This window comes from Anastrepha obliqua, chromosome 5 (assembly GCF_027943255.1).
Source record: "Anastrepha obliqua isolate idAnaObli1 chromosome 5, idAnaObli1_1.0, whole genome shotgun sequence".
NCBI classification, from domain to species: Eukaryota; Metazoa; Arthropoda; class Insecta; order Diptera; family Tephritidae; genus Anastrepha; species Anastrepha obliqua.
This window is the reverse complement of record NC_072896.1, coordinates 72899588-72909703: the sequence shown is the minus strand read 5'-3', so window position 1 is coordinate 72909703 and position 10116 is coordinate 72899588. Positions and strand designations below refer to the sequence as shown.

The window sequence follows — 10116 nt, the reverse complement described above, 5'->3', positions numbered from 1 at the left end:
TAACGAGGATGCGGCAACAAAATGGTGCTCGTTGGATTCTGGATGAATCACCACTCAAACCAACCAACCAACAAAAGTAACTTGTACAATTTAGAATTTTTATTAAAATAATTCAAAAGCGTTGTTTAATAATGTTAATTATAGATAAATTAACTATTTGTAGTTGTTGGTTTATTATACAATGAAAAATTGTCAATTTGACACACTAACCCGCTTTTTTCTACATTGGCATATGGGCATAAGCTTGCTCATTTTTGTGTGTCTCAAGTTAAACGTACCCGGCGTTGAGTGTGATTTTAAAGTGGCAGTTTAATACATACAAATACTTGGCATCTCTACAATTTACTCGTTACAACCCACGCTGTCAAATAAAAAGTGAAAAATCAATGAATCTTTCGATCTTGTGTTTCTCATAGTGAAAATTTCTTAATAAGTTTTAATTGAAGAAATACTACATATTCTTTAATTCCATTATAAAATAGAGCAGTAACGTTGGCTATAAAAGAGAAAACAAAAGAAAAGTAAGAGTGGGTTTTCTAACAAACATCGACTGAAACTATACTGTGCGGATATCACTGCTTTGTAACTTGTGAAAAAGGAATTGTGGCCAGCTGCCATATGAATATGGACAGACGTGAGTACTAGAGATTTAAATTGCGAATTAGTGATTTTGATGGGAAAAAGTGATTTCAGTTTATTAACATTTTACAATACTTCCACGATTGTTTTCTAGGTTCAAGAAGCATATCCCCTGTTAATCGGCGACATCGTAATGGCGGCAACTTGGCTGGGGCGGGCTCACGGCGCGATTACCGGCGATACAGTCGCTCCCGTTCGCGATCAAGATCACGGTGAGTGTGGGTTTAAATAATTACCTAGTTTGCTGCTCGGGTGCCAAAATTGGTCACAAATAATCGAAACGGGAGCTAAACAGAAATGGATCATGATTCTTTTATACCGTTCAAAAGTAATTAAAAATAATCGATTCCGTAAAAGAGGTATTTTGCTTCACTAATTTTTATTCAGTAACGCACTAAATTGCCGATTTATAGAACTTGAGCTAAATATTGTTAATTATTTCAATATTCCAGTAAAAAAAAAGAGGGATGAAAAAAAAAAAACAAAAACATTGGAAAATAGTGTCTGGTATTGCCAATTTATTGGAATAAAATGTTACTTAAATTTTTATTTAATATAAGGTATCCGCAATATTGGGCGTCAGATTTATAAAAAAAGCTGTAAATTGACATAACTTCACCTCTGGTTTGAAAAAGCTCTGGCCCATTGTTAGGCTACTGTCAAATCTGACGAAATACTATGTTAGTAGGAAATTTACACCGTACCCTTCAGAAGATAGGCTCAAACGTTATGTTGTGAAATCAGTAAAATACACAAACCACAAATTCACTGAAGTTATACATTTGATATGTATCCTCAAGTTTCCACATATGAGGCTTTGACAACAAACTCCTTCCCGCTTAAATAAATAGTGGTTGAAACTTAATATAGGGGTTTTAAATAAGGGCGGGTAGATGTTGAAATGGAATAAAATGGCGTTTGGTGTGTGGCACGTAGCGCCGTCCTGCTGGAACCACACGTCGTCTAGGTCCATATGGTTCTAAATTGGCCATAAGAAATTGGAAGGGCCACCACGTCTACCGAAAAATGGGCGCAATGCGCGCAACGTTTGCGTTAATGAACACTCATTTTGATAATAAAGTTTTATCTTTTGAACGTGCTGTTCAATCGTGTAACTTGCCATGATGATTTGGCATAAACAACTGAATAATAAACAAAAGATTTGACAGATGTCACCAAAACAAAATGGCTGCCACAGGGCGCCAAAATCGACCCGCGCCAATTGACAAACCCTTTAGAAAGACAATCCTAGTGGAGTAAGATATGGTGCACTAGACAGGGCTAATTTACTGGGGCGGTAGCCCTTGTTCGGAAAAACTCCGAGTCATTCCGCTAACGTAGAACCGGTTGCCATGGGAATTTTAGGTTTAAAGGTAAGTAGCAGAACACGACGCTTTGCACACAGCTGCTGGAATAGGCTGCTACAACAACAACAAACTTGTATTCAAAGTTACATTTACATATCTATGAATATATATTATAAATCTTATATTTTTTTCTAATACTCTTTAACTTATTTTACTTTTTACTTAGTGAACGCAATCGTGATCAAAATTTTCGCCGTCGCAATACCCGATCCAAATCGCGTGATCGGTTGGGTCCACATCGTCGCGGCGGTAGTGGCGAAAAAGATTTATATCGCGATTTAATATATGATGACTATCAAGATGATAAAAGCTATAATGCACGAGGACATCGCGGTCGTGGTGGCGGTGATGATGATTTTGCTGACGACCGTGATCGTTTTTGGAACGATCGTGGCAGGGAGAAAGGACGTGACTTCGATAGAGATCGTGAGCGTGATTATGATCGGGATCGTGATAGAAGGCATGACATGCCAACCACAGTGCAATGTTGTTCATTTATCTATTATTTTTATTTTATTTTATTTTTGTAGAGATAATCGTCATAATCGATATGGCCGACGTTATGATAATGATCGGGACAGTGATGATAGCGATGAGAGTTACCATAATCACTTCTATAACAAAACTCCATCTAATACAATAATTGTACTGGGTCTACAATCGCATATAACCGAGGCTGATGTAAGGATATGAATTATATAAGGAACATTTATTTAGCACACATTTATTACATTTGTAGTTGATGAGCATCCTGATACAGCAAGGCATGACCGCTTCAATAAGGCTTATACGAAAACGTCAAACAGGTGGGTTTCAAAGACAATACTTAAGTTTTAGAAAGATGTTTTTGGTAAAGTAGTTTTAAGAAAGTATATAAGTGATAAAAAATATGTAATATTGATGGCACGTAAGTACCGACTGAGGCAATAGCACCCCTAAAATGGGACTACATACAATTACAACGGTTACAAATATACTGCAGCAGCTACAATAAAAAAATTCTACAAACAATTGTACCCTATATTGCTTGTAGTAATTGAATTAACAACATGAAACGATATTTGTTGCAATTCCACATTAAAAAAATCCAACTATATTCAACAACAACAAAAATACATTATTTTTTGACGTAAATATTTTGTATTTGCTTCTATCTAAAATTTAGGTGCATCACGAGGTTTCGCTTTCGTCGAGTTTAGTACCATTGATGAAGCTGCACGTTGGATGGAGCTAACCCAGGTATCACTTGTTGCTCAACCACCTCTACACACACCCATCAAAGATCTCAGATCACGTTCAAGCGCATACATTGTTTTAAGTATAAGTGAAATAATATTGTCGTGAAGGATTTGCGTTAGACACTGTCAGAAGATGAGGGCTAGAAGAAATTAGTAAATGCTTAATTATTTAAATTATTTGTTTAGATAGCAAGTTATGCGAAGAGACTAACAAGTATTTTTTTAAAATAATTTAAACAAATTACAAAGCAAAACTATTAAAATTTTTAATTTAGTTCCATAACATTTTTAAAGCAAAGAATTTGGTCAATATGTGTAGCGTTTCCAAGCCGTTAGGACTTACGCACTTATATTTATGTATATATCCGAATTGATCAGTTTAGTTTTTAGCCATGTCCAGTAGAGTTTGTATTATTTAAAATTTTGATTAGTTAAAAGTAAATTGAATATAGTGTAGATAATATATGTAGATAGCTATTTGACGATGGATAAATATCAGAAAAGTTAGGTCAGGCGAGTTTAGTTGCAGGCACACAATATCGCGAAATCACCAACGCAGTAATTCAGCTGATACCAAAAATTAAGCGCAAAGAAAAAACACGAATGAACATCGTTCAAAACATCAAATTGCTCAGCCAGACCACCCATCTATAACATATCCGAGATATGTATAGAAAATTTGCGTGTTTGCATTTTAATCGTGTTGAGAGATTCATGGAAATGGCATAAAATGAAATGAAGTGCGAAAAAATATAACTAGTTGAGTCATATTCAAGTCTAGAACTTTCGATGCGAAAAAGCGAGTGCTACCTGCAACAATGCAAGCTCATTGCAATCAACCAACCGGTGACTGTGTAGTCTGTGGGAACCTAAAAAGTCAATTGTTGCTAATGTATTCCTTTTTTCTTTCATTCTCTTCCCTCTCGATGCACTTTAGGGCTCACTGCAATTAGCGGATCAAACGTCTGCGAATCTTCAATACAGCGTTTCACCCAAACAGAAAGTGAATGTTACTGACTGGCATTGCTTCAAAGTGAGTTGAATGAGAAGTATTACATTATTTTGAAATGAAATACCTTTTTCCCCTTTTAGTGTGGCGTTTTGAATTTCAAACGACGGGATGTCTGTTTTAAGTGCTACGTATCGCGTGGGGATAGCGAAAAAATTGGCGAGGGTAGTGAAGAAGCCAGCCACATCCTAACGAAAAGTATATCTTGCAAACTGATTGCCAAAAATCTAAGCAATATTCAAATAACAATACATATTAAAATTTAAACTAAAATTCTACTGATCCTTCAATCCTCCAATGCAGAGATCATGTTACGCAATTTGGATACATTAACCACGGAGGAGACTGTGCTCACCGCCATGCAGCAACATGTACCGGATTTGGCAAATAAAATTACGAAAATACTCATCAGTCGAGACACCTTAACGCAGACATCTCGTGGAATTTGCTACTTCAATTTCGACAGCTTAATTGACTCGATGAATATGTATAGTGCGCTAAAAGCATTGGATCCACCACTGACGATCGATAATCGCCAATGTAAGTTTCTTTGAATAATATATCATAGTTTAATTGCATTTATAGTTAAATTTTGTCAATTTAGTTCTTTAACACTAAACCTACCGGTATTTTATGTATTCCTATTCCTACCAAAGTGGGTCAAATGACCCGTCTTTAAAGTATTATATATACATATTATTATTATTATTATTATTTCTTTATTAGTTATATATAACTTTTACATTTATAATTCATTTTAGATTATTATTTTGCATGATATAAAATTCCAAATTCATTTAATTTATATTTAATTTTATAAAATCCACTACAAGTTTTCTAAAGTGAAGCAAATTATTTTCATTTTTTATTACATCAGGTAAAGTGTTGAATAATTTTAAGCCATTATACATTATTGAATTCTGAGTGCTTCTCTTATTAAATCTTCCTAATCTGAAGTCATTTGCTCTTATTAAGATCACATATATGTATTTCTCGGTAGAACAATTAGCAAGAGAAGAGCAAATTCGATGTATTTTTTAATAAAAGTCGTGAAGGCAAATGACGATTTAATAATGTTATTTCTAAGAACTTCTGACAAAAAATTTAAAATGGGTCATTTGACCCGTCCATGGTAGGTTTAGTGTTAATCGAAAAACAACAGGCTTTAGTAGAGTGGTATCTTGGTGTTGTTGCAACAATATAAAATACTTCTTAATTTTATCTGTCTTGTAATCCACGTGGACGTGGTTATTGTTGTACTGCATAAGCATTTCTATAAATGTTTGGGGAATGCTTCTGGAGTGGCAGTGACTGTTTTCGATCCACTATTCAAAAAATTCCCCTTGCACCCAACATTGCATATGATTTATGGCGGTGAAAAGACGAGCGTCTTGCTTCTCAACACATGGCGCTTAAACTGTTATGAATTTCCATTGCTTTTCAAAGCATCTACTTATACTTTGAAGCGCTGACTTAATAGTCCGGGAGCCAGGGGCGATTTTGGCTGACGGTCTTCCCACCGCTATAAACGCAGCTGACCATCATTATTATCTTTTCATATGTGTCCAAAATTATGTAAAAAAATTTCAATCGGCATAAAGTAGTTTTACTTTTTAATTTATTTTACAAGTTCGCCTGTTCAGCTGACGTATTTTCCCCCCTCTACGGCACAGCTGACTATTTCTTTTTTATTCTACTAAATGTCAACAATACACAAAAAAAATGTCAGCCGGTATTAAATGAGTTACTAAAAATTTTTTTTCGACACGTTTCGCGGCATCCCACGCGCGTACCCACCGCTACTGGACCAGCTGGCGGTTGGTTTCGTCATCCATTGGATGGCGTTTGCCTTCAGTATTAAAATCAGTCGGCATGAAATGATGAGGTCAGAATGACCCCTGGCTCCCGGACTATAACCATATCGCTTGTGCGCTAACAGCTATACACAAAGTCGCTTGATGATCGGTAAATTGTTGTTGCTTTCATATAAACCATTTCCGTTTGACGAGCAGCGGAAATCTTTAGCGAACAGAGAAGTGGTGAATAGAATGCGGCATAAATCTGTGTCGTTCCGGTAACGTAGAACCGACTGCCTTGGAAAATTTTCCCATCGATGTTCTACATTCTGGGATTGTCATTCCACTTTAGTGTATTATCGTTGTTGTTGTTGGTGGTCGGAACTTAAAGACATTTTATTATTCTTTATTCTTTATTTATGTATTTTTTGTATTTATTTACTTATTTATTTTTAATTATTTATTATTATTTTTTATTTATTTATTATTATTATTTTTTATTTAAAGAAGACCTTTATTTAAACAAAAAACAGTAATTATATTATTAAGTTAATGAATTATATATTCGCCGTTTCTGTTACAACCTCTTCCAATTTGTTGATGCCGTTTGGTTGATTCAGTTTTTAAGGACCTCTTTGTTATCGGTAGGTGCAAGGTTCGGAGAGCTTTGGGGTGCAGCTTCGACGACTTGTACGTTGTCGTGAAGGAGTATGGTTTGACCATGTCGATCAGGTCTTTTCAGTCGAATAGCTCCATTGACGCGGGTTAGCTGGGCAATGTAGAGTTCCTTGTTGACCGTGGCATTCTTCGCGGGCATTTACCAGTGGACCATGCCCTCCCAGTCCCACCAAACACATACCATGATCTTCTTTGGATGAAGTTCCGGCTGGACTCTCGGCTTTGGCGTATCTCCTAGAGCCACCCACTCTTTTCTTTACTTCATATTGATGTATAGTAGGGCGGGTCGATTTAAAAATCGCTCATTGCTCTGTGAAAATCGTATTCTAGGGATCAAAATAAGAAACTTTGCCGAAGGAACCATACCTCTAAAACGAATTCTGATGTCCCACTTTAATAAAAAAGTGGTTGTAAAGACTAGGCTAAGGCTAATGCAGGCTGCAAACAAGGCCTATTATTCTAACATACAACAACAAACAGAAAATAAGAATTTACAAAACACTGATACGACCCATCCTTAAATATGGTATAAAAAGTATAAAAGTATAAAAATTTAAATAATTCTTAACGCTTTTTCAGTGCTCATCACCTACTGCATAGATCATGAGAATCGCGAAATCGTACCCAAGAAAAACGAATCTGGAGCAGGGGCTTCTGCTTCTAGTACTATCGGTCCAATGACGGCTGCCGAAATGATGGCTGCCTCGGGTTCTCTAGGTGGCGGCGCCTCAGAATACACTTTGGCCGATGTGCCGCGTTTGGCGGAATACAGCGCCGCGATATATGCTTCGACACCTGCTGAACATGCCCAGTATTTACAGTACTATACCGAGTATTACATAAGCGAGATAAACAAAGGTCATTATGGTAATTTGCCAAGCTCCGTTCAATTGGAAGAAACATCGGCGAATTCAGCGGCCGCTGTTGCGCTTTCGGCGATACAACGAAAGCAAAAGAAAATGAATAGCATTGAGACAACAGCAACGCAAGCGGCAGCAGCTGCAGCTGCGGCCGCGGCAGCGGTGAAAGCAAGTTTAGCAGCCAAGACTGTCGTTACGCCGAAAGGAAACGACGGCAAGACGTATCGTAAGAATATTATATAAATGAGATTTAAAGTCGTTTATTTACTAACGAAATATTTTATCTTACGATTTAGCCACACCCGATGTCACACTGTATCAATATGATGAAACCTCAGGGTATTATTACGATCCCGCAACGGGTCTTTACTACGACGCACATTCCCAATACTATTACAACAGCGAAACAGGTGCTTATCTTTATTGGGATCAACGGAAAAGCACCTACGTACTGGCAACACCCGCAGCCGTGGCCGCCACTGTGCAGGATGTAGTCAAGAGTGAAACAAATGAAGATAATGCGGCCTCTTCATCTGCTGGTAACGCAACTGCCAGTGCTACGGTTGCCAATGAAGATGAAAAGAAAGAGAAAAAGGATCCAGCAAATAAGCATGATAAAGTGAAGGTTGCCAAGAAAATAGTTAAGGATATGGAAAAGTGGGCTAAGCAGTTGAATCAAAAGAAAGATTATACAGTAGTTGCCACGCCGCAACCTATATTGCCTTCGAAAACAGATGATGTACCGTCTTTTAATGCTGGCGCAACAGGTGGAGGTGCAAGTGGATACTTATCAAGTGGCTATGCTGATGTCGGTTTCTCAATCTTAGAGAAGAAGGAACGTTCCAAATTAGTGGATTATCTGCCTTCTGCGGCGAGTGGAAACAAACTCACTGCATATGCGTCTGATTCGGATGATGAACATGCCGGCTCATTACCGTCAACGTCAACGGGCGGAGCTGCTACGTCTGAAACTAGTGAGAAGGACTATGTCGACTTCCAAAAACTTACATGTCTGCTATGTAAGCGTGCATTTCAGTCACTGGAAATATTGCAAAAGCATTTAAAAATGTCGAATTTGCACAAGGAAAACTTGCAAAAATTTAATTTATCTCGTAGTTCTACTGCCTCTGGGGATTCCATGAATGCAGGTTTATCGTAAGTGATTCCCGTTTGCTTATGGTTTTTTTTTGTTTATGTCAAACCTTTTTCTTTGGCAGTAATTATCGGGATCGTGCTAAAGAGCGACGCCAAAAATATGGCGAGAGCGATCCACCTGTTGCGAATCGTAGCCGTGAGCGTTTCGAAATGGAAATGAAATCAATGGCAACACGTCAACCAGAAGCGCCACCAATGCCAATAGGGTCGAATAACGTTGGGAATCGTTTGCTGCAAAAAATGGGCTGGTCCGAGGGACAAGGACTAGGCCGAAAAAATCAAGGACGCACCAGCATTATAGAGGTTTACCGATTACCCTATACAATTAGTGCAATTGATTGGTAATATATTTTTGATATCTTTGCAGGCCGAAGCACGCTCGTCAACAGTAGGCTTGGGTAACAAATCCGGCATTACCCCCGGTGAAGACTACAAAACCTACATAAAGAAAATGATGAAGTCGCGCTATGAGTCAGTCTGATTCATTTGCTCTAGTTTAATCTTTACAACAAATGTAGTAAAGTGTTCCGTGATTTTGAATAACAATTTTCCGTTACAGGAAAAACTACGTAGATGCATGTATTTAGAAGGCAGCAAGCGTTTTTTCACGTTTTTTTAATTCAGCTTTCATAACACAATCAATTATACTTTCACTGCATCATTGTTGAACATTTGTACACTATTCAATTAATAAATCAGTATGTATTGAAAATAATATGAAGAAAAAATGTAGCTTGTAAATATAATAATTAAATGATGCAATGCAAATAAAATGAAGCAAAAAGTTTTATTCTACGGAAACACGTTTGAAGCTATATACATGGAAATATATGTAAGTATTTATATTTATTTATTTAATAGCGGTCATTCATCGACAGGCAATGGCAAACCTCTGAGTGTATTCTGCCATGAAAAAGCTTCCCATAAAAAACATCTGCCGTTCGCAGTCGTCTTAAGACTGTAGGTCTTTCCATTTGGGGAAGAACATCAGGACGCACACTATAGATAGGAGGAGATCGCCCAAACACTCAAAAAAGGGTGTATAATATATACTATATGTGTAGTGAATACCCTACCTACAAGGGTAGCATGAAGTGGCAACATTTAAACAGCTGATTTATAAGAACCGTAGCCAAGTTTGTTGAATAAAATTCAATTGCAACGATCGATTCAAGGTGGATTTATTAAGGTGACAGCATTCACCCAGCTGAATTTTTCACCGTAGGTATGGCTTACGTCAAAATGATATGCTTTGTTTGTATGTATTGGTGTGTTTACATTCGTATGTTTACATTTGCTTGCTGATTTTGACGTGACGGTTGGACCAAACGCAACAACAAATACATATAGGGTTTTACTTATATGTGTTTGCTG

General features: G+C 37.2%; 1 protein-coding gene across 1 annotated transcript; it reads left to right on the top strand.

Moving 5' to 3' along the window:
• The first annotated feature begins 370 nt into the window (after nucleotides 1-370).
• On the top strand, nucleotides 371-9514 carry LOC129247919 (RNA-binding protein 5-A-like). Its single transcript, XM_054887290.1, has 13 exons — nucleotides 371-634; nucleotides 734-851; nucleotides 2173-2466; nucleotides 2537-2687; nucleotides 2746-2812; nucleotides 3172-3245; nucleotides 4182-4277; nucleotides 4337-4451; nucleotides 4557-4793; nucleotides 7307-7813; nucleotides 7884-8742; nucleotides 8805-9045; nucleotides 9110-9514. The coding sequence occupies exons 1-13, from the start codon at nucleotides 619-621 to the stop codon at nucleotides 9221-9223; spliced, it is 2889 nt and encodes a 962-aa protein (XP_054743265.1). The 5' UTR covers nucleotides 371-618; the 3' UTR covers nucleotides 9224-9514.
• Nucleotides 9515-10116: the final 602 nt, after the last annotated feature.